At 40.7% G+C, this 25485-nt stretch overlaps 1 protein-coding gene across 1 annotated transcript in view; it reads right to left on the reverse strand.

The window, feature by feature from the left end:
- Positions 1-25485, reverse strand: part of TRMT2B (tRNA methyltransferase 2 homolog B) — an 86341-nt gene that overhangs the window by 55112 nt on the left and 5744 nt on the right. Inside the window, 11 exon segments of the mRNA XM_032618940.1 lie at positions 5259-5358; positions 5588-5594; positions 5596-5708; positions 7075-7176; positions 7347-7561; positions 7826-7920; positions 9099-9145; positions 9148-9244; positions 22696-22744; positions 22746-22761; positions 24341-24440. Of these exon segments, the coding sequence (XP_032474831.1) occupies positions 5259-5358; positions 5588-5594; positions 5596-5708; positions 7075-7176; positions 7347-7561; positions 7826-7920; positions 9099-9145; positions 9148-9244; positions 22696-22744; positions 22746-22761; positions 24341-24440 (941 nt within the window).

Genomic DNA, 25485 nt, shown 5'->3' on the forward strand with positions numbered 1-25485 from the left:
TATGCATATACAGCAAATACAAATCAATATTCTCTTCACCTTTTGTCCGTTTTTACAAAGATAGCTATCATTATATCAACAATTCTGCATACCTTGCTATTTCCATTCAGAACCAAAATCACAAGCCACAAAAGAAAAAACAGACTGGACATCACCACAATTAAATAATCTTGTGCTTCAAAGGATAATGTCAAGAAAGTGAACAGACAACCCACAGAAAAGACAATTTCTGTAAATCATATATCTGATAAGGAACTTATATCTAGAATTTTAAAAGAATTCTTAAAACTCAATAATAAAAAGATGACCCAACTGAAAAATGGGCAAAAGATCTAAATAGACAGGTCTCCAAAGAAGATATATATAGGGCTTCCCTGGTGGTGCAGTGGTTGAGAGTCCGCCTACCGATGCAGGGGACACAGGTTCGTGCCCTGGTCCGGGAAGATCCCACATGCCGCGGAGCGGCTGGGCCCGTGAGCCATGGCCGCTGAGCCTGCACGTCTGGAGCCTGTGCTCCGCAATGGGAGAGGCCACAACAGTGAGGCCCGCGTACCGCAAAAAAAAAAAAAAAAAAAAAAAAAAAAGATAGATAGATATATATAAATGGCCAATAAACATATGAAAAATGTTCAACATCATTAACCATGGGGAAATGCAATCAAAAACACAAGGAGGTACCACTTCTCACCCATTAGGATGTGTATAATAAAAAAGATGACAGTAGAGTTAACAAGGACGTAGAGAAATTGGAACACTCATATACTGCTGGAGGGAATTTAAGATGGGAGGCTGCTTTGGAAATAGTCTGGCAGTTCCTCAAAAGGTTAAAATAGGTACCATATGACCCAGCAATTACACTACTAGGTATCTACCCAAGAGAAATGAAAACATATGTCCCCACAAAAACTAGCACATGAACGTTCATAGCAACATTATTCATAATAGCCAAAAGGTGGAAACAACCTAAGTGTCCATCAACTGATGAGTGAATAAATGTGGTATATATATCCATAGAATGGAATATTATTCAGCCACAAAAAGGAATGAAGTACTGCTACATGCTACAACACAGACAAACCTTACAAACATCATGTTAAGAGAAAGAAGCCAGATGTGAAGGACCACATTTGCAAAGAACTTCACTTGTATGAATTCTGCAGAATAGGCAAATCCATACAGACATAAGGTAGATTAGTGGTTGCCTAGGGTCAGCGGGTTGGGAAAAAATGGGAAGTGACAGGTGAGAGGTGCAGGGTTTCTTTTGGAGTGATGAAAGTGTTCACAATTAGACAGTAGTGATGGCTGCACAAGTCTGAGATGTACCAAAAACCTTTGAATTGTACATTTTAATTAAGGTTGAATTTTATGATATGTGAGTTATATCTCAATAAAGTTGTTAACAGAAAATAACGTACCTTAGAGATCTTTCCATATCAGTAAACAGAGAACATCTTCATTCTTTTTTTTTTTTTTTTTATGCGTTACGCGGGCCTCTCACTGTTGTGGCCTCTCCCGTTGCGGAGGACAGGCTCCGGACGCGCAGGCTCAGCGGCCATGGCTCACGGGCCCAGCCGCTCCGCAGCATGTGGGATCCTCCCAGACCGGGGCACGAACCCGTGTCCCCTGCATCGGCAGGCGGACTCTCAACCACTGCGCCACCAGGGAAGCCCTTCATTCTTTTTTATAGCAGCATGGTATTCCATTGTATGGATGTACATATTTGATTTAACTAGTTCCTCACTGATGGACTTTTAGGACATCTCATCATTTGCTGTTACAATATTGCAATCAATCAATCAATCAATGCATGTCATTTTACATGTGTGTCAGTATATTTGTAGGATAAAGCCTCAGGAATGGAATTACTGGGTCAAAAGGTATATATAAATTTATGATCTTAATCTATATTGCTAAATTTCCCTCCATGGGATAGTGCCAATTTACACTCTGACCAGTAACTTTTTAGAATTCATGTTTCCCCATAGTATTGCCAACAGTGCATTATCAAACTTTGGAACTTTTGCCAATCTGAGATACAAAAAGTGGTATCCCAGGGTACTTTTAATCTGCACTTCCACTATAATGGAAGAGACTGAGCATCCTTTCATGGTTCATACACATTTATGTTTTCTTTTTATATCTTGCATTCATTCTTCTTTTGCGCTGTTGTTTTTCTTACTGATTTCCAGGAGTTTGTTATAAATTAAGGAAAAAAGTCTTTGTAATATGAACTGCAAATTTTTTTCCAGTTTGTACGTTGTTTCCTCTGCTTTTGGTGTTTTTTATCATGCAAGTTATTGATTTTTAAAACTGTTTTATTGCAATATCATTCACACAGCTCAACCACTTATTCAGTTCAGTGGTTTTCAGTATATTCACAGGATTATGCATCTATCACAACAATCAATTTTGGAATATTTTCATTAACTCCTTAGCAGTCACTCCCCATTTCTCCTGAAACCCCCCACCCTAAGCCCTAGACAACCATAAATCTACTGTCTGTCTCTAGAGATTTGCCTAGTCTGGACATTTTCCTATAAATGGAATAAGTGGCCTTTTGTGTCTGGCTTCTGGATACCAGTCCCTTATCAGGTAAATGATTTTCAAATCTTTTCTCCCATTCTGTGGGTTGTCTTTTCATATTTTCACTTTCTTGATGGTATCATTTGCAGCACAAAAAGTTTTTTTTAATTTTGATGATGTTCAGTTACACACACACACACACACACACACACAGTTTCTTGTAGCTGTTCCTTGGGTCTTTGATGTTATATGTAAGAAGGCTTTGCCTAACCCAAGTTCACAAAGATTTACTCCCATGTTTCAAGCTCTTACATTTACTTCTATAATCCATTTTGAATTTATTTCTGTGTATGGTGTAACGAAGGAAGTTTTGTTTTATGTAGCCAAATTTAACCTTTTATTATATGTCTTCTGAATTTTCATAGTTAGAAAGGGCTTCTGCACTCCAAGATTATAAAAAAAATTCTCTGATTTCCTAGGGTACATTTATGATTTCCCCTGTTTACACTTAAATCTCTTAACTCTTCTATAATTTATCCTGGTCTGCAACATGAGATGTAGATCCAACCTTTTTTTTTTTTTTTTTTTGCCTTATCTACCCAGTTGTCCACCACCATCTATTAAATAGTTCATTTGTTTCCCATTGATTTGAGGTGCCTCCTTCATGATATGTATACAAAAACATTTTTAAACTGTATAATGAAAATAAAAATAAAGGACAACTGGAAGAGTATGCAGGAAAAGATAAGGAAATAAGTGTGAAAATATACGGGCCTCATGATTTTATTTTGGGTAGAAGAAGCTCTTTGACAACTTTCTCAATTTTTTCCCATGGGTACTGGTGTGTTTAGGTTTACTGTAGCTTCTAGAATTAATATTAGCCATTTGCATTCTTCCGGGAAATCTCCCATTTCATCTAGGTTTTCCAACGTATTAGGAGGGAGTTATACAAAGTACTTTCTTATATTTTTAAAAATTTCTTCATATCGATAGTTATGCTCCTTTTTCTCATTTAAGACTTCATATTCTTGATTAGGTTTACTTATCTATTTTATTTTCTTCTTCCAATAACACCTTCTGGTTTATTTGTTGAGTCTATAGGTTTTTGTTTTTTTTTATTGGGGTGTAGTTGTTTTACAATGTTGTCTTAGTTTCTACTGTACAGCAAAATGGAGTTCCCTGTGCTATACAGAAGGTTCTTATTAGTTATCTATTTCATAAATATTAGTGTATATATGTCAATCCCAATCTCCCAATTCATCCCCCCACCCACTTCCCATTAGTGTCCATACGTTTGTTCTCTATTTCTGTGTCTCTATTTCTGTCTTGCCTTTGTAGTTCATTAATTTGGATTTTTAAAATGTTATTGATTTCTTCCTTCAGTTTTCGTTAGCTTTATTGTTCTTCTAGCTCACTGACTTGAAAGCTCAATTTATTTCCTTTTAATTCTCACTTGTTTCATCTAGGTATTTCATCTGTACTTTATTTATTAATTTATTTATTTTGGCTGTGCCACACAGCTTGTGGGATCTTAATTCCAAGACCAGGGCTTGAACCCAGGTCCTCAGCAGTGAAAGTGCAGAGTCCTAACCACTGGACCGCCAGGGAATTCCCTCATCTGTACTTTATACCCACCTATGTTGTTCGAATATTACAAAGAAATTGTGTTATTTATGTAAAAAAGAGAGAGAGATTACAAGAAGAAAACATTTCAAAAATCAAAATAATTGAGCAGGGCCAGAACTGGGAGTGAAGCAAAAGGCATTCCCCGTGGGTGCACAATTTAAGAGGGTGCCAAAAACTCAGTAATCAAGACAAATGATATCTTGATGCAATAATTTGGAAAATCAAATTGTAAAATTATGGCCGGCAGGATGGCTGCCTGCTTTTATAAATACAGTTTTATCGGAACTAGGAACTAGGACCAGGACTAGAGTAAGGTGACTGAGGCATGGCTTAGCAAGTACAGGAGTGGATCTCACTTTTTAAAAAAACGTAATATTTTGTTCACAGATATTTTGGACGATTTAATTTTTGAAAATACTGCATTAAAAATGCATCTTGGGGCTTCCCTGGTGGCGCAGTGATTCAGAGTCCGCCTGCCAATGCAGGGGACACGGGTTTGTGCCCCTGTCTGGGAAGATCCCACATGCCACAGAGCGGCTGGGCCCGTGAGCCATGGCCGCTGAGCCTGCGCATCTGGAGCCTGTGCTCTGCAATGGGAGAGGCCACAACAGTGAGAGGCCCGTGTACCGCAAAAAAAAAAAAAAAAAAAAAAAAAAAAATGCAACTTGATTACTAAGATTTGGGGCATCCTCTTAAATTTTGTACCTGATGTGGGTTGCTTTATTTGCCTCATCCAAGACCTGGCCCTATAATTGACTCTTGATGACAGTATAATGACTTTTTTATTTCTTTATACTTCTGTACACTTTCCAAATTCTGCACAATAAGCATAACAATAAGGATTACTTTGACCATCAGGAAAAATTAATTAATTTATTTTTTGCGGTACGTGGGCCTCTCACTGTTGTGGCCTCTCCGGTTGCAGAGCACAGGCTCCGGACGTGCAGGCTCAGCAGCCATGGCTCATGGGCCTAGCCGCTCCGTGGCATGTGGGATCTTCCCGGACCGGGACACGAACCCGTGTTCCCTGCATCGGCAGGCAGACTCTCAACCACTGCGCCACCAGGGAAGCCCAGGAAAAATAATTTAAAAACGAAGTCAAGACTCACTCAATGATGTTCCTTGTGATTTCACCATGGGGCTTGCAGGAAACAAAAACTAGTATGCGGATGGCCCCATAGTTTCGAATGGCTTGAACCACCTGGTAATCTAAAGGAAGAAACACATTGCTATTAATATAATTAAACTATCATGGTCCAGGTTATCACAAACTTGCAACTGGCTGGCACATAGCACTGGTTAGGAAAAGAGGAGAAGCAGGTTCAGAGCCAGCTAACTGAGAGCAGCCTTAACATGGTGTAGAAATGAGAGACCAAAGCTGGTGGACATCATGGGAATACCTAACTAGCTCTGTAGCAGGAAATCTAGTCATCCTTACGCAGTCCTGGCCCGGGCTGCGTTCACTACAGCAACAATTAACTGCCCATCTTCCTTTGACTTTAGTAGCTGTGGCAAAATCTTCTCTGCTAGACCAGTATGGAATTCACAGTTGGTGATGCCTGCAAAAGAGAGGCCCACGTGCCATAACTCAAAATGCAAGCCAAGCAGTTGGGGGTGGGGAGCTTCAGCTTTATAGAAATGTACAGAAAGCAGGGAGGGCTCTGCCATCTTCTCTTTAGATCTAACATACTTCTGCATAACAATGAAAGAAATGCTTTTGAAGCTGCTTCATTTTTTCCAATGCGCTTTCCCTTGCAATATCTCTGTAGGCCTTTCAGCTTGAGAGAGTAGATGTGTTATTTCACAACTTAGTGACTCACACAGCACATAAGGACCTATACCAAGAAGAGAACCTTGACTATAACTCAAGTGCTCCTTCTGCTATATTGGAGGCTTTCACATGGAGCCTCAGGAGCTGTCTAGAAGTGAGGTAGAGGGGAAAGAAAATCTTTTTTCTATGTTGCAGCTTGGCCTAAGACTTTGTTCAAAGAAAAGGTCCTACTGCTAAAAATAGTTTGAAACCTATTGTATTGTTATGATGACTCATGAGTCTAATGTCAAGAAGGCTCTTCTATATTATTCAAAGTTTTGCCAAGTTCCCTTCCTATCAGCTAGGCTTATTCCTTCCCTTAGGCTTTTTCCGGATAGAAACAAAAAGATTAGGGAGGGATAAATTAGGAGTTTGGGATTAACATATACACACTACTATATATAAAATAGGTAACCAACAAAGACCTACTGTATAACACAGGGAACTCTACTCAATATTTTGTAATAACCTATAAGGGAAAATAATTTTTTTAATGAATTTATTTATTTTTGGCTGTGTTGGGTCCCCATTGCTGTGCCCAGGCTCCCTCTAGCTGTGGTGAGTGGGGGCCACTCCTCGCCGCAGCGCACGGGCCTCTCATTGCTGTGGCCTCTCCCGTTGCGGAGCACAGGCTTCAGTAGTTGTGGCTCGTGGGCTCTAGAGCGCAGGCTCAGCACTTGTGGCGCACGGGCCCAGATGCTCCGCAGCATGTGGGATCCTCCTGGACCAGGGCCTGAACGCCTGCATTGGCAGGAGGATTCTCAACCACTGCGCCACCAGGGAAGCCCAGGGAAAATAATTTGAAAAAGAATATATATATATATACATATATATATATATGTATATATATATATATATAACTGAATCACTTTGCTGTATACCTGAAACTAACACAACATTGAAATCAACTATACTTCAAATTTTAAAAAAAAGAAAAAGAAAAAAAAAAGGGGGACCTCTTTTAGAAAGTCATCAGGATCCAACTCTGAGCACTCCAGAACACCTTCCCTTCCTCCCCAGTCGTGGATACGGTAGATGCCCTTTCCCACACAACCGTTCCCATAGTACAGAACAACTACAGCTCTTAATTTCTCCCCAGAATGTGAGCAGTGTACCATTGAAGGCTGCAGTCCACCTGGCATCCTCTACCGCCTGCTCCACCAACTCAATCCCAAGGACCTAGGAGGTATACTGAGCCAGAGAGAGACCAATCACACCTGGGGAAGTAGGAGAGAATAAGAGGAGGGTATTTTATGGTATTACCAATGAGGTTATGCCTGCACCACTACCACCAACTCCCCACCTCGGCTGCAAGGGCCCTGGGTGCTGCGTGGATGGTGTTGGGGAGATAAGGTGCATGTTGATTCTGCCCTGGGCTGCCACTTGCCAGTTACACAGCAGATGTCAAGGAGGACGGTGTTAGAGTTCACTCCACTCAGCTCCCCCACAGTCCGATACAGTATCTCTGCACCAGCAATGTTAACCTGGAAAAAGGCATCTGGAGAGATGCAGATCTTCAACCCCAGGAGATCTTCAAAGATGTGGGGTTCCCCAGACAGGAGCTGGTAGGGGGACTGCTGATGGCTGCAACGGGTCGTAGTGCTAGAAAAGAATAAAAGAAGAAAGCACCTTGGAATGGCAGGCCAACCTATCTCTAGTGGTTGGTTGGAGAGGGAGGCCCCAGCATCTCAGCTAGGAGACAAAGCCTCCATGGCATGGCCCTGAGAGCTCTGGAGGAGTTTCCCTCTCAGGGGATGGAGGTACATGCAAACACTTGGTCATCAGCAGCGCTGCCTCAGTAATCCACAACCCAGACTATGGCAAGCCATAAGACTGCGGCTTGCTGTTGGGCTGTCCCAGGTTTACCTTTCCTGGAAGTAAAGTGATGTCAAGTCACAGACTGCTCCTGGCCCTTTGGTGAAAAACTTCTTTACAGTCTCCTTCTGGACACAGAGCTCCTCCTGCCCAGACCACAAAATCAGGAGTCAAGCAAAAACCCACCTCTTACAAATTTTCTCTCCAAGCTCTATGGTAATCAGCCCTGCAGTAGTCAGACAAGAAGGCACATTACTCAAGTGTTATAGATAACACTTAAAGCAATGTTCTGTAGGACCAAAAAAAAAAAAAAAGCTATTTTCACATCTCAGCAGAAGCACTGCTTTGCTTATTGGCTTTTGACAAATGCTATACAACAGACACGGCACTTTCTCTGGTTTGAGCCTCTTTAATAGTTCTCTAAAGAAAGTGTGAGAGTTATTCTTGTTGTAACCTAGGAGCTAAACTAAGCTTTTGTCCCATCACAAACAAGCAATAACCTTTCAATTCCTTTCATACTTCTCTACTTCAAATATCCCATCCACCCATCCAAACACCACCTCAGAAGACACACGTCCTAAGAGAAAGGAAAGAAAGGGCACGGAACAGAATGAGCACGGTAACTAAATCCTTTCTTCGAGTTCTAAATGTTTTAAAATTCTTACGTCACTACAGAGAGCCCTATCCATTAGCTCGACACAAGGACATGACAATAAACTATGTTGGAGCTATAGAGTTAAAAGGCCAGGAATCAACGACCTGGGTTCAAGCCCTACAGCTTTGCTATTTACTAGCTCTTTAACGTTGCGTACCTCTATGCCTCCATTTGCTCAGCTGTGAAATGAAGGGAACAATACCTCTCCCTCTCCAGCCTACTTCACAAGTTGCTTGAGATGATCACATAAGTATTAGAATATTTTGATACAGGCATGTTTGAAAGCTCTAAGTGTATTACAAATGTAAAAGTATTATGTAGATTATGAAATTCTGACCATATTCTAGTCTCTATTAAATTGGCTTCTGGAATTAGTAGAACACCTAATAAGTTCTATGGGCAAAGTTCTTGTGAAAATCCTCAGGAGTCCTCACATGATAATTAACTTGGTAACCTAGCCTCAGTCTCTTTGGTTTCATTATGCCAGCAGCATGGTTAACAGGATCCTTGCCATCTCCTCATCATCATCCCCAACTCTTCTTTCCAACCCATACATTCTATGGATGCATTGTTTCTGCTATCTTCCCTGAAACCTCCAAATACCAACTGCAGCATATTGATAGTAAGGGCTGCTATAGAAGCTGTTCCTTACCATCCTTTGAGTCTCACCTGCCTTAATTCCTGGGGATGGAAAGTGATGATGGCCATTGTGTGCCTTGGCTATTGGTGTGGGCTATGAGCTCACGCCAGTACCCACCTTCACGAAACAGAAGGCAGGGCTCCAATGGGGACTGCCGAAGGAATACTTTGTAGTACTAGGAAGAAAACAGTACTATTACACAGGCAAAACTAACAAAGTTTGACAGCTCATTATTCATGCTGAGCGACTGTTATGGGCTGAAGTGTATCCCCCCACACCCAAATTCGTATGTTGAACGCTTAGTACCTCAGAATGTGACCAGATTTGGAGACGAGGTCTTTAAAGATGTGTTTAAGTTAAAATTAGGCCATTAGGGTGGGTCCGAATGCTGTGGTTTCAGTTGGCCACGCTGCCACCCCAGTGGGCCCACCACACCAGTGGGCCTAGAGGATAGTATCAACCCATAGAGGATTATTCTCAAGCCTTAAAATTTAGTGGAATTTGCCCTGCTAGGTTTCAGATTTGCTTGGGACCCAAGACCCCTTTCTTCTTTCTGATTTGTTCCTTTTGGAATGGAAATGTCTATCCTATGCCTGTCCTACGATTGTATTTGGGAAGCAGATAATTTGTCCAACTTCACTGGTTCATAGCTAATTCTGTCTTAGGATGAATTATACCTTGACTGATACCTCTCATCCACACTTCATTTAGATGAGATTTAGGACTTAGAGTTGATGCTGGAATGTGTTAAGAATTTTGGGCTGTTGGAATGGGGGTGAATGTATTTTGCATGTGAGAAGAACATGAATTTTGGGGGTCCAGAGGAGAGTGTTATGGGCTGAACTGTGTCCCCCTAGGATTCATACATTGAAGTCCTAACCCCCAGTACCTCAAAATGTGACTGTGTTTGGAAATAGGGCCTTTAAATAGGTGATTAGTTAAAATGAGGCAGTTAAGGTGGGCTCTAATCCAATCTGACTGTTGTCCTTATAAGAAGAGGAAATTTGGATACACAGAAACATCAGGGATGCGCACGTGCACAGAGGAAAGCCCACATGAGGACACAGCAGAAAGGCAGCCATCTGCAAGCCAAGGAGAGAGGTCTCCGAAGAAACCAAACCTGCTGACACCCTGATCTTGGACTTCCAGCCTCTGGGACTGTGAGAAAATAAGTTTATGTTGTTTAAGCCACCCAGTCTGTGGGATTTTGTTATGGCAGTCCTAGCAAACTAATGCAGTGATATAAGAAACATGATCACTGCCCTGCAACCTTACTGAGGGATCCTATCCATGATAGCCCAAAAAGTATGCTCCATGAAGGCTCAGAGTTGTATCCTGAGTCTAGCACATAACCAGTGCTCAATAATTATTATTGAAAGAAGGTATGAAAGAACAGCAAAGGTATCTGTATGAAGAATTTCAGCTTGTTGTGTACACAGTGTGGAATACAATAATCATCCATTTCTGTGAATTCCTCCTGGCAGCAATTCTTAATATACTACTAAGCTGCTATAATTCCATTCTTACTTATAACTTCCTGATGTAAGCCCATTGTTTCTGTATTTCTTCATATAACCAGGTGCCAACCAGCTTAGTTGGATCCTTCATCTTCCCCTGGTAAATACAGGTCAAAAGCAATCCTGATTCAGTGTTGAGATATCAAAAATCCTTAAAGCCAAACTTCAAACACAAGCCAGTTGCTGCCACAACAGGACACACTATCTGATTTACTAGGTCCTCTTGTTTTCATAATGCATGGGTTCTGGATCCACTGTATTTTCACAAAAACCCAAAATAGTGCATGGAAAGGAGAGTTACACCAAAAAACAGTGCCACTTGAGAGGGTAAAAATCAATTAAGGGTGCACTTGACCACTTCTGCTATAATTTCATATAAATGCAACATAAGATGCTTAACTATACTTATACTGAACAAATTTTTCCAAATTTTGAAGTTGGTGATTTAAAGGAAGACTGTTTCAACTGTTGTTTACTTGCTGGTTGGAAAGGAATGTTTTCTGGAAGAAGATTCAAATGTCTTTGAGGTCCTAGAAGGATGGGAACTGAAAAACTGAGTCTGACCTGGAAGATAATGGGTAAGTAAATATGAAATACAGCTTCTCCATTGTATGAGCCAAGGCTTTGGTTTCTTCATTTATAAAACAGAGCCTGAAACTCCTATTCTTACATGGGAATGCCTAAGCATCATATTGCAATATACAGTTGACCCTTGAACAACATGGGTTTGAACTGTGTGGGTCCACTTACATGTGGATTTTTTTCAACAAATACGTACTACATTACTACACAATCTGGGGTTGGTTGAATCTGGGGTTGGTTGAACTCGAGACATGGAACTGCAGATACGGGAAAACCAAGGATATGGAGGGCCAACTACAGAGTTATAGGTGCATTTTCAACTGTGCAGAGGGTCAGCGCCCCAACCCCCATGTTGTTCAAGGGTCAACTGTATCAATGTATCAAATCAACACACTGTACACCCTAAACTTACACAATGTTGCATGTCAATTATACCTCAATAAAATAAAATTTTTAAAAAGAGTGAAAGGGCCTTCTGGTTAAAATAACAGGCTATTCCTCTTAAAAATCCCACTAAAATGAAATAAAGGAATAAAAAAGACATAAACGTATTTAAACTCATTGATCCACCAATTCTCCCTTCTCTCTCTCTTGCATCATTTTCCTCCCTCACTACTGGATCATTCCCATCAATACACAAGCATGTTCTTCTAACTCTCCCACCTTTAAAAAGAAAAGTAACCTTCTCGAACCCACTTTCCCCTCCAGCCACTGTTCCATTTCTCCGCTCCTCTTTGTAGCAAAGCTCCTCAAAAGAAGTGTCTATATTCACTGCCTCCCATTCCTCTCCTTCTCCTCACCCACTGAAATCAGGTCCCCACCACTCCACCTAAACAGCTCCCATTATGGTCACCAATGACCTCCGTGTCATGCAGTTCAAAGGTCAATTCACACTCATCTTACTTGACCTACCAGCAGCACTGGCACAGCTGATGAGCCCCTCCTCCTCAGTTCACTGTCTTCACTAGGCTTTCAGGATCCCACACTCTCCTGGTTTCCTCTGACCTCACTGGCTGCCCCTTCTCAGTCACCTTTACTGGTTCCTCTTCTCCTCCCAGACCTCTTAAAATGGGAATGCCCCTGGGCTCAGTCCATGTTCCTGTTCTCTTTCTATCTACTCTCACTCCCTTGGTCATCTCTTCCAGTCTCATGATTTTAAATAACATCTACATGTTAACAACTCCAAGATTTCTAATTCTTGAACCTCATCCTAACAGATCCAACTACCTATTTAACATATCCACTCAGATGCCTAATAGGTATCTCAATGCAACATGTCCAAAATTGAGCTGCTAACCTCCCCCTGCTCAAATCTGCTCTGCCACAGCTTTTTCCATTTCCGTAGAAAGTAACTCCACTGTTCCACTTTCTCCTCCCAAACACCTAGAGCCATTTTTCACTCCTCTCTTTCTCTTATACCTTTCACTCAATCAATCAAGAAATCCTGCAGTTCTGTCTTCAAGATATATCCACCTCCATTGCTGCTCCCACTGGGCTATATCATCTCACATCTGGATTACCACATGAGCCTCCTAACTAGTCTCTCCGTGCTTCTACCTTTCCCTACAACAATCCATACACAATATAATAGCCAGAGTGATCCTGTTTAAAACCTAAATCATATCATGAGATGCCCGCCCCCCAATCAAAACCTCCAACAGCTCAGAATAAAAGCCAAAGTCCCAACAATGACCTCTAAGGCACTACACTATCTGGTCCCCATTAGCTACCTTACCTCTTCTCCTATTACTCTTCTGAGTCTACCTTCAGTTCCTCCAGAAAGCATGCCATACTCCTACCTTAGGGCCTTTACCATGGCTGTTCTCTTTGGCTAGAATGCTCTTCCCTCAGACCTCCACATGGTTGACACCCTCATTTCCTTTAAGTCTTAATTCCAAAGTTTCTCAACCTTGGCACTATTGTCAATTCTGTGTTGTGGGGGGCTGTCCTGTGCACTGCAGGAGGTTTAACAGCATCCTTGGCCTCTACTCACTAGACAGATACCAGTAGCACCGTCCAACCACCCCCCAGTGGTGACAACCAAAAATGTCTCCAACATTGCTAAATGTCCCCTGTAGGGCAAAACTAATTCCAGTTGAAAACTACTGCTTTATTCAAATATCACCTTCTCAATGAAGCCTACGTTGATCCCATTTAAAATTACAACCCGCATTTCCCCCAAACTTATGATTTCTCATCCTCCTTATCCTGCTGTATTTTCCCCATGGCATTTGTCTTAGTCTGTTTGGACTGCTAAAACAAAAGTACCATAAACTGGATGACTTATAAACAACAAAAATTCCTCAGTTCCGGAGACTGGGAAATCCAAAATCAAGGTTCCGGCAGATTCAGTGTCTGGTGACAGCTTCCTCAATGACGGCTTCTGTCTTTTCACTGGAACCTCACATGGCAGAATGGACAAGCTAGGGGCTTCCCTGGTGGCACAGTGGTTAAGAATCTGCCTGCCAATGCAGGGGACACGGGTTTGAGCCCTGGTCCGGGAAGATCCCACATGCCACGGAGCAACTAAGCCCGTGCGCCACAACTACTGAGCCTGCGCTCAAGAGACCATGAGCCACAACTACTGAGCCCACATGCCACAACTACTGAAGCCTGCGTGCCTAGAACCCGTGCTCTGCAACAAGAGAAGCCACCACAATGAGAAGTCCACGCACAACGAAGAGTGGCCCCCGCTCACCACAACTACAGAAAGCCCGTGCACAGCAACGATGACCCAACACAGCCAAAAAAAATTTTTTAAACAAATAAATGAAAAGAATGGACAAGCTAGTTCTCTGGGTCCTCTTTTATAAGGGCACTAATCCTAATCATGAGGGCTCCACTCTCATGACCTAAGCACCGCCCAAAGGCCCCAACCTCTTAATACTATTACCTTGGGGGTGAGGATTTCAACATATGAAATTTGGAGGGACAGAAACATTCAGACCAGCACTGCACTTATCACCTTCTAACATATTATATAATTTACTTTATTATGTTTTTTTAAAAATCTGTCTCCCCCCACTAAAATATAAGTTCCACAAGGGAAGGGATATTTTCTTCATTATTGTATCCTAAGCACCTAGAATAGTGCCTGGCATTTGTAGGTACTCAATTGTACTTGTTGAATGAATAAATGAAAGAAAGAACAGAGATAATGGGAGAGAAGACAACAAGAGCAAACCAGATAAAAGACTGGAATGTCAACTGACTTAGCAAGATGAAGGAAGCTACATCTGGATTGCCTACAAAGGGGGATCTGATGAGAGGTAAATCTTACCTGCTCCACACAAGCCTGGAAAGGCTCAAATTTGAAGTGCAAGGAGATAGAGATGGGATAAGGTACAGGGCTTAAAACAGGGTTTGGTTGAAAGTCTGGACATAAAACTGGTAAACAACCTCATCCTACCAAAAACCTCTATCCTTCTGTAGCAGGAGGTTGGGGATGTTTTTTCCCTTAGGAAAAAATGAACACACAAATACCAGGAAATACCAGGCGGAGTTGTGGCACAGGGGTGGAAACAGGAAGATTCAATGTAAATTCTCTCAAGAAACTGAATAGTCCCAGAGTAATGATCTCCCAAGAGAGAGAGATGGGCCCCCACCCACAAGCACCAGCAGCGAAGCCAAGAATCAACAAACCCACTCAAGCTGAATTGCCAATCAATTTAAAGCCTCATGCTTAAACATGAACAGTCAGGCAACTACCACCAGCTATTTGATTAAAGCCTTCATTGCAAAAGACAATACCCAAAACAAACAGGGGGAAAAAATCCCTGAAGGAAGCAGACAATTCAAAAAACAGGAAAAAGGGCTTCCCTGGTGGCGCAGTGGTTGAGAGTCTGCCTGCCGATGCAGGGGACACGAGTTTGTGCCCTGGTCCGGGAAGATCCCACATGCCGCAGAGCGGCTGGGCCCGTGAACCATGGCCGCTGAGCCTGCACGTCCGGAGCCTGTGCTCCGCAACGGGAGAGGCCGCAACAGTGAGAGGCCCACGTACCGCAAAAAAAAAAAAAAAAAAAACCGGAAAATAACGGCAAAAGCAAGATTAAAAAAAAATATATATGTGTGTGTGTATATATATTACATTATTTTAAAAAAAGAAGATGCTATACAAAAGGAACAGAGAACAAGCAAAAGCTTTTGAAAATTAAAAGGTGGTAGAAAAAAAGTCAATAAAAATGTTGGCATTTATTTCAAGAAAATTTCACAAAAAGAAGAACAAAAGGGAAAAGAGATGGAAAATAGAAGAGGAATGAGTAGCAGATTACAGAATCAATTCATGAGTCCAAAATCCAAATAATAGGAGGTATAGAGAGAACAAAGAAAATGAGAGGAAGTACTTAAAGAAATAATATATCACACCAGTCAGAATGGCTATCATCAAAAAGTCTACAAATACTATATATAAAATAGATAACTAATGAGAATGTACTGTATAGCACAGGGAACTTTACTCAATGCTCTGTGGTGACCTAAATGGGAAGGAAATCTAAAAAAGAGTGGATATATATATATGTATAACTGAATCACTTTGCTGTACAGCAGAAACTAATACAACTTTGTAAAGCAACTATACTCCAATTAAAAAAAAAGTCTACAAATAAATGGTGCAGAGGGTGTGGAGAAAAGGGAACCCTCCTACAGTGTCAGTGGGAATGTAAATTGGTGCAGCCACTATGGAGGACAGTATGGAGCTTCCTTAAAAGACTAAAAATAGAGTTGCCATATGATCCAGCAATCCCACTCCTGGGAAGATATCTGGAGAAAACTCTAATTTGAAAAGATACATGCACCGCAATATTCATAGCAGCATTATTTACAATAGCCAAGACATGGAAACAACCTAAATGTCCGTCGACAGAGGAACGGATAAAGAAGATGTGGTACATATATACAATGAGATATTACTCAGCCATAAAAATAATGAAATAATGCCATTTGCAGTAACCCATAGATGGGCCTAGAGATTATCATACTAAGTGAAGTAAGTCAGACAGAGAAACATAAATATCGTATGATATCACTTATTTGTGGAATCTAAAACAATGATACAAATGAACTTATTTACCAAACAGAGGGCTTCCCTGGTGGCGCAGTGGTTAAGAATCTGCCTGCCAATACAAGGGACATGGGTTCGCCCTGGCCCAGGAAGATCCCACGTGTTGCAGAGCAACTAAGCCCGTGCACCACAACTACTGAGCCTGAGCTCTAGAGCCCACAAATCACAACTACTGAGCCCATGTGCCACAACTACTGAAGCCTGCGTGCCTAGAGCCCATGCTCTGCAACAAGAGAAGCCACAACGAGAGGCCCGCGCACCACAACAAAGAGTAGCCCCCACTCACCGCAACTAGAGAAAGCCCACGCACAGCAATGAAGACCCAACACAGCCAGCCATACATACATACATACATACATACATAAAATAAAACAGAAACAGACTCACAGATATAGAAACAAACTTATGGTTACCAAAGGGGAAGGAGCAGGGGAGGGATAAATTAGGATATGGGGATTAACATATACACACTACTATATATAAAATAGAGAAACAACAAGGATCTACTGTATGGCACTGGGAAGTATATTCAACACCTTATAATAACCTATTATGGAAAAGAATCTGATAAAGAATATATATATATATAACTGACTCAGTTTGCCATACACTTGAAACTAACACAACATTGTAAATCAACTATACTTCAATAAAAAAAAATAAAAATAGGGAATTCCCTGGTGGTCCAGTGGTAAGGACTTGGCACTTTCACTGCAGGGGCCCGGGTTCAGGCCCTGGTTGGGGAACTAAGATCCCACAAGCCACGTGGCATGGCCAAAAATACAAAAATAAAAAATAAATTAAAAAAATAATAATACAGGAAAATTTCCCATGTCTGAAAGTATTAGTTTCCAGCTTGACAAGGACTAGAAAGTGCCCATCACAATGAATGAAAGAAGGGCCACATGGTCATGAAGTTTCACGGACAGAGATTCCCTAAAAGCTTCTAGAGAAATAAAGAGGGGAGAGATTATCTACAAAGGAATAGGACTTAAAGTAGCATCCAGACTTACACAATATTAGTGGCCAGATGACAATGAGACCATGTCTTCAAATTTATAAAGGCAAATGATTCAAACCTAGTATTTGAAATCTAGAAATACTCTCAGTCATATGTCAGGAAAGAACTAAGACATTTATAGACATGCAAAGACTCAAAGTTTACTCCTAGGCACCCTTCCTCAGGAAGCTAATGGAGGTTGTATTCCAGCTAAATGAGGATGTAAACCAGAAAAAGGAAGACAGGGGATCTGAGAAACAGGGGTAAAGACAGAAGAACAGCAAAAGGAGTCCCAAGATAACAGCTAGGCAAAAGGCCTCAGGAGCCTAGGATGGAGACTCCAGAAAAACGGTCTTCAGGGAAAATACTAAACTCAAGTTTTTGACCATATGGAGAATACTGATGAATGTTTGACAGAGCTCTTAGAGCACTCAGAAAATTAGCAATAGGTTCAGAGAAAACTAAGCCAATGAGAAAATGAGGTAATTATTCAAGCCAATGAAAACTAAAAGTTGTAAAATCCATCATATTACATAGGACTAAGCAGTTATTTTTTTTTAAACGAAGCATACAGCAGAAACTAACACACCATTGTAAAGCAATTATACTCCAATAAAGATGTTAAAAAATGATCAAAGGATCAATCCAAGAAGAAGATATAACAATTGTAAATATTAAAAACACGAAGCATATTATTATGTGGAAAAAAGGTACAGAACTGTTTTCATATTAAGCTACCTTTTAGCTAAGAAAAGGGGAGATACAAATATGTTTCCATTTTTTAAAATAAATAAAAGTGAATAAAAATGTTACCCATAGAAGGAGGAAGGGAACTGGGCAGAGGGGACAGACGTGAAAGCTAGACCTCTTTAAATACACCTTTATGGGACTTCCCTGGAGGTCCAGTGGTTAAGACTCTGCACTTCCACTGCAGGGGGGGCGAGTTCAATCTCTGGTCAGGGAACTAAGATCCTGCATGCGGTGCAGCCAAAAAACAAAACAAAAAGAAAATACACCTTTATTTTGTAGATATGACTTTGAAACCATGTAAATATCTTACAAAATTATAAAACAAAAATTTAATCAAAAGGAAAAAGAAAAAAATCAATCCCTAAAATTTGAAAGCAAGAAGAATGAAGAAAAAAAAAAGAATCCATGTATCATGTCAAGTTGGTGGTGTAACTGCAGAGATGAATTCCTTCAGAGCCACAATAATTGGACAAAAAGAACTGGACAGAAATCTTGAGCTCTTTTCAGTAATCATTTGTTAGTAATAATACTAGTATTGTTGTTCTGAAATTATATGTAAAGAGTAGGATAGAATAAATAAGTACAGCTGACCCTTGAACAACATGGGTTTGAACTGCACAGGTCCACTTATATGAAGATTTTTTCACTAAACGTGTACTACAGTACTACACAATGCATGGCTGATTGAATCCACAGATGTGGAACCACAGATACGAAGTGGATTTTCGACTGCACAGGGGTTGGCGCCCTTAACCATGGCCTTGTTCAAGGGTCATCTGTAAGTATTCTAATATTGTCAGGACTAAAGTTTTAATTGTAAGAGACAAGAGATAAAAACATAAAATCAAAGGATTTAAGTAAAAACTCTATAATTTTTAATTTGATTTGGACATATTACTGTGAACTCATGATATATTTTCTTTTAAAAAATATTTCCTAGCTCTGTCCACTAAAAAGGCATTGAAATATGACCAACTCAGTATAAATAAGCACGCACCTAGCACCCTGCCATTTCCCACTAACAGAGACAAGGATTCCTTAAAGAAACAGCTGAGGGCTTCCCTGGTGGCGCAGTGGTTGAGAGTCCGCCTGCCGATGCAGGGGACGCGGGTTCGTGCCCCAGTCCTGGAAGATCCCACATGCAGCAGAGCGGCTGGACCCGTGGGCCATGGCCACTGAGCCTGCACGTCCGGAGCCTTGCTCCACAATGGGAGAGGCCACAACAGTGAGAGGCCCACGTACCGCAAAAAAAAAAAAAAAAAAAAAAAAAAAAAAAAAAGAAACGGCTGATTCCAGCTCCCAAGCATAAAATGGACTAGATGTGCTAGAAATATCTTATCATTCCAGAACTATCACAGCCATCTAGGTCTCACAGCCAATTTAAAGAGGTTCCAATTGGCCAAAAATGGAGTAATTGGAGTACCAAAAAACCCCTAGTATCTGCAGTAGATTGAAACATATCAAGTATGTTAAAAATCTATGAGTTCCTAATGATACCAAAACAAACACATTAACTGATCATCTTTTGAGGAAGGTGAAAGAACCAAGGATTTATCCTGCCTTTCCTGTAAGAGTACCTTAGAGTAACCAAAGGGTTGATAGGGAAAAGTTATTTCTAGAAGAATTCCAGCTAATAAATAATAGATTTAGAACAGAACTGCACTGCAACCCCCCCCCCCCCCGAAATAAGAGATCTAGGCACTGATCACTAATGACAGCTAAACCATTAAGCGAAAAACTGACAGGGAACTTTTCAATGAGTGAATCAGACTGATGACACCTAAATCCGCTGTTCAATGTTAACATCACCAAGAAAGAGAGCCCATTAGATATCTACATATAAAAACATTCTTGCCAAAAATCAAACCTGAATCTGATCAACACTCTAGATCTACCAGCTTAGAGGAAATACAGGGGATAGAGGAAGAACATTCAGTGATATCAAGGGGATTCAATCAGCAAAATCCAGAATGGGAGAATCTCCAGAGGAAAACAAACCAGTTTCTTCAAAAAGTAAATTGCAGGGACAAAAAAATTAATAGGGAGAGGTACTTACAAATTAAGAGGCTAAAGAGACATGTTAATCAAATGCAATGTATATACCTTGTTTGAATCCTGATTTGAACAAGCCAACTATATCAATTAAGCTTTTTATGAGATAAAACAGTGCCAAATCTGAACATTTACTAGGTAGTTGATGATATTATGGGATAAATGTTTATTTGCAGGTGTGACAATGGTATGAAACTATGTTAAAAAATTAAGTCCTTTCTGTTAAAACTCATGCTGTGGTATTTATATCTTATATGATATAATGTCTGGAATTTGCCTCAAACAAATCCAAAGGGGCTGGTGGAAAGTGGGTGAGAGTATAGTGAAAGCAAGATGGGCCATGTGTTGATAGTTACTGAAGCTGGGTAATGGGTACATGGGGTGTGTTATACCATTCTATACTTTTACACGTTTGTAATTTTCCACAACATAAAATGAAAGAAAAAAACAGTACAATAAAGGAAACAAAATCTTAGTACATCTACTTGGCTCAGGAGTGAATATCTACAGTCATAACAATACAGATGCTAGAGACCAGTTGCTTGGACTGGAGTGGTGATGATGGTGGTGGAAATAGAAAGAAGAGGGTAGAGTCAAAGTATTTTTAGAAAGGAAAACTGAACGAAATAAATCAGAAAACAAAAAAAAGAAAGGAAAACTGAAAGGACGTGGAGATTTATTATATGTGGCCGAGGAGGAAGTGGTAGAATTAAGACAGAGGAGTCTAAGAGGACATATGTTTCTAGTACACATTGTTACCATTTACTAACGTGAGAAAAAAGGGCACATTTGGAAAGGGAAGAGGGTAAATTTAGTTTAGGGCAATGGTTCTCAACCGGAGGCGATTGTGCCCCACAAAAGATATCTGGAGGCATTTTTGGTTGTCACAACTCATGGCCTCTAGGGGCAGAGGCCACGGATGCTGCTAAACATCCTCCAGTGCACCTAAGAGGCCCACACAATAAATAACCATCCAACCCAAAATGTTAATAGTGCGAAGGTTGAGAAATCTGGATCTGGGCCAATGCTGATTTGAAGAGCTCTACAGGAAAACTAGGTGAGGATGTTCGGTAGCCTTTGGAACCCCACCTCCTGAAGCTCAAGATGGAGCTGGTATGCAAATATAAGTTTAGGAGTTGTCAATTTACAGGTGGTCATTCCAATCATCAGCTATAGTGGTGTGCAATCTCCCATGAATATATTCAAAAAGAAGGCCAAGGACAGAGTCCTGGAGGACACCAACACTTATCGTGGGAAAGAAAGGGAGAAAAAGATCCCATGAGAACGACTAAGAAGTGGCCAGTGAAATAGGAGGAAAACCATCAGAGAACGGTATCACAGAAACCAAACAAAGACAGTGTTCCCAAGGAGGAAAATAAGAATAATAAGTGGTACTAAAGGCAGAGAAAAGGTGAGTAAGTTAGGGGCAGAAAGTTTCCATTTAATTTGGCAAAACGGAGCTCACTGATGAATTTGGCAAGATTAATTTCTAGGAATTGTTGGGGGCAGAGGCAAGAACCATCAGATTTTTTTAATTGAATATGTTTATGAAAGAAAAGAGCCGGTAGAGGTGGAGAAAAGTAGGTAAAGAAACGGGAGAAAGAGGGAATGTAACAAAGGAATAAGGGACCTGGGGAGAGAGGAGATGAGTCTAAGATGGTGTTTCAAGGAAGAAGAATAGCCTTGGACAGGTAGAAGACTAACAGCATTTCACTGAGATAGGAAGGAAAGGAGGGGTAAGATTTCAGCAAAATTGGTAGATGGTAGGGGAAGCAGCTAAGAGAATCCTCATCTGTTGGTCTTAATTTTCCAGTGAAGAACCAGGCACAGCCATCTGTCAAGAGCAAGGGTAAATGTGATGGGATAGGAAATTCGAGGAGAGGTAAGAGTTTGGAATAGTCACTGAAGACAATGGGAGAAGAAGCTGACAAGGGTCATGCAGGAAGATTTCCAGAGAATGATCCTATGATGGGAGCTGTGTTCTAGCCAGGAAATCTTTGAGGTCAAGATGTGTCTTATGAGAAGGCACCACCCTAAGTGTCAGAAAGCTGAATCATTAGGAGGATGGGTGCTGTAAGTATAAACAGGTAACAAGTATGTCAGTTGGAAGCCCTGTTTCTTTTTCCTTTTTAAGTTCCAGGAGGGCAGGCACCATGTTTGTTTGAATCACCACTGGATCCCCAGCACCTAGTCCAGTGCCTGACACATAGTAGGTACTCAATAAATAGTGGGTACATGAAATAGAGGGATACTAAAATGTCTCAGAGGCCAATCTAATGATGTAGATGCCTTACGCCCACTCCCACATCTCTCATGATATGCTTCAACCTTGTTCTGCTGAAAACACTAGCCTTCCAAATACAGACACCTGCCACTTGCTATCCTGCCCTCATCAGTATCTCTCTGTCCTAAATTTCCCTTGTATTAAATTCCTTGGATGCTTGACATTTGCAATAATGGATGCAGTTCTCTCTCCTCCTCTCCACCCTCTCTGAAATGAAACACTAGCAATGTTCTCTCCACCGTTAAGAATTACACTTTCAGAACAGAACCCCTCCTCCCCTATAGCACTAGAAGAGCTCTAAGATTAAAGTATCAGGCATGCTGCCGTTATAGACTGCAATGCCTGGGGTCATCTTCAACCAGCCTTTGTTCCTTATTACCTGTGCCACTTGACTGTGTTTCTTGGGGATGTTTTTCAGATGGTTAGACACAGACCATGTTCCTGTCTATGGAAAGAAAAAGAATTTGATTTACATGGTTTTCTTCCTAAAAGATTATTTAGAATAAAATGTCTAGCAACTCAAATTCCCTAACCCAAAGAGGCATATGCAAATATGAAGAAGCAAAGTACCTAATTCATGCTCAAGGCCATTTTTCAGAGAAAACCTGTTTCCTGGTCTGGCCATTAAAAAGCTTATTCTTAATGGAGCTAGTCCGCAATATTTTCTCTCATGCCACAAATGTGCAATATGATAATGTCTGCTTTCTGTTCAGATTTTAAGAGGGAAGTAAAATGTAATGGGTTTTGTTTTTCTGTTAGTGAATAACAGAACACTGATGTCATATACTCATTTAATTCAGCACACAGGGGAAAAAAAGAAAGCCAAGTGCCTACCCTAATGAACTGTAGTTTAAGGCATATAGATATTAAACAGTGTGACTAATATAAAATGATGGTGTTTCAAGTGGATTTATTGAAAATGGGCAAATGGTAAGTTCAGGAATGGAATCTGGGAATGGATACTGGAATTAAGTCTCAGAAATATGCCACTGTGATTTCTCTCACCAGCACTCACCTCCCCTACCAGTTCTTTTAAGGCAGATTTATCGCAGAAAGCTCTTAATTTTCAGGGATATGGGGATGTGAAATAGAAAGGGCATGTCTCTAATAAGCAGGAGACTGCTCCCAGTACAGAAAGTAACATAAAATGATAACAATGATGACGACGACGATGTTGACAACAATGATGATAATGAGACCAGCAGCACCAGCATCAATATTTATGAAGTGCTTACTAGGTCTCAGGCATATGGCTTCTAGAGGAAGAAAGCTGGGGGGCGGGGAGGTTGATTCCTAGTACTATAATACAATGACTACTCACCAAAAAGTATCCCCAATTAATCTTATTTTTTAATGCCTTTTTAAAAACTGAAGTATAGTTGATTTACAATGTTGTGTTATTTTCAGGTGTACAGCACAGTGATTCAGTTTTATATGTATATATATATACATATACATATATATATATTTTTTAGATTCTTTTCCTTTATAGGTTATTACAAAATATTGAGTACAGTTCCCTGTGCTATACAGTAGGCCCTTGTTGGTCATCTATTTTATATATAGTAGTGTGTATATGTTAATCCCAAACTCCTAATTTATCCCTCCCCTACTTTCCCCTTTGGTAACTGTAAGTTTGTTTTCTATGTCTGTGGGTCTATTTCTGGTTTGCAAGTAAGTTCATTTGTATCATTTTTTTTGATTCCACATATAAATGATATGATATTTGTTTTCCTCTGTCTGGCTTACCTCACTTAATATGATAATCTCTAGGCCCACATTGCTGCAAATGGCATTATTTCATTTTTTTGTAGCTGAGCAATATTCCATTGTGTATATATATACCACATCTCCAATTAATCTTGTGATCATGCTCTGCATCAAAGGCTTCCAATTCAACTTTCTCCTTTAGGGCCACCATATTTCCCACTCCTCTCCACTCCCACAGACACTGTTCTCTGCACCCTCCCCTTTCCTCTCAGTTTTTGTTTGGTTATTTCTACTAGTCACAGCCTTCGACTGACCTCTCCAAGTTCCCAGGTAGTACCCCACAGTCTTTGGATTGCCATTTGGACCTCAGTTCACAGAGAAGGTGGACTTATTTCGGTAGCCACTGATGACAGGCTGGAGAAGGCAGAAGCACAGGAGAGGGACAACAGGTCAAATAAAACCAAGGAAGACAATACAAAGAACGAAAGAATGTTCTCTGGATGAGAAAAAATAAATGATGTTTGCTTGGAATGTATGGCATAGGTGAAATTCCATGACTGAGAAGATCAAAACACTCCATAGACACTCCATAGGAGAAAGCAGTTCCAATCTTGCCATAAAGCAGGAGTCAGAAAACTTTTTCAATAAAGGGCCAGACAGTAAATCATTTTAGGCTTTGCAGGCCATACGGTCCCTGTCACAACTATTCAACTCAGACACTGTAGTGCAAAAGTAGCCATAGACAATCCATAAACAAGTGAGCTCAGCTGTGTTCCAATAAAACTTTATTTACAAAGTCAAGCAGCAGAGCAGATGTGGCCTCAGGGCCATAGTTTGCCAACCTCTGCCACAAATTAAATTCTGCCTTTCTGCGGCCTCATTAGAAGTTTTCCAAAGTCTGGAATCTTTCTAAGGAGGCAGTAGCGTACTGGTTGAGAAAGTGGGCTCTGCATCAGATCAACTTGAGTGTAAACCTTAGCTCTGGCACTTTCTAGATGTGTGTCCTTGGTCGAATCACTTAATCTCTCTGAGCCTCAAGTATTCATCTGTAAAATGACACTGTCTATCCCTCAGTGTAACTGTAAATAGTAAACAAGACAATGATACATGTTACTCACTTAGCATAGGGCCTGGTCCCCAGCAAGTGCCTGGTTAAGTATTGGCTGATAGTATTAGCTATTAAGGAGACTTGGTAGATAAAGGATAGGGAAGTAGGGGTTTACAGAAGGTATAATAGGATGGAGAAAACAACAGAGGCCCTCAGATCTGGGTGCAGCTGTTGTCACATTGACGCCATTGAGCATGTGTAGGTAAAATTCTAGTCTCTGTAAAATTTTCTTCTGAGCTTCAAATTTCACCTGCAAAAGAATATAACCAGTGAAACAAAAGACTTCTGCAGTATCACCTCAAAGAATAGAAAACAAACAGGATAAGAGAAGGTTGTCCCACGGATTCTTGG

The sequence above is a fragment of the Phocoena sinus genome, chromosome X (genome assembly GCF_008692025.1).
Source record: "Phocoena sinus isolate mPhoSin1 chromosome X, mPhoSin1.pri, whole genome shotgun sequence".
NCBI lineage: Eukaryota > Metazoa > Chordata > Mammalia > Artiodactyla > Phocoenidae > Phocoena > Phocoena sinus.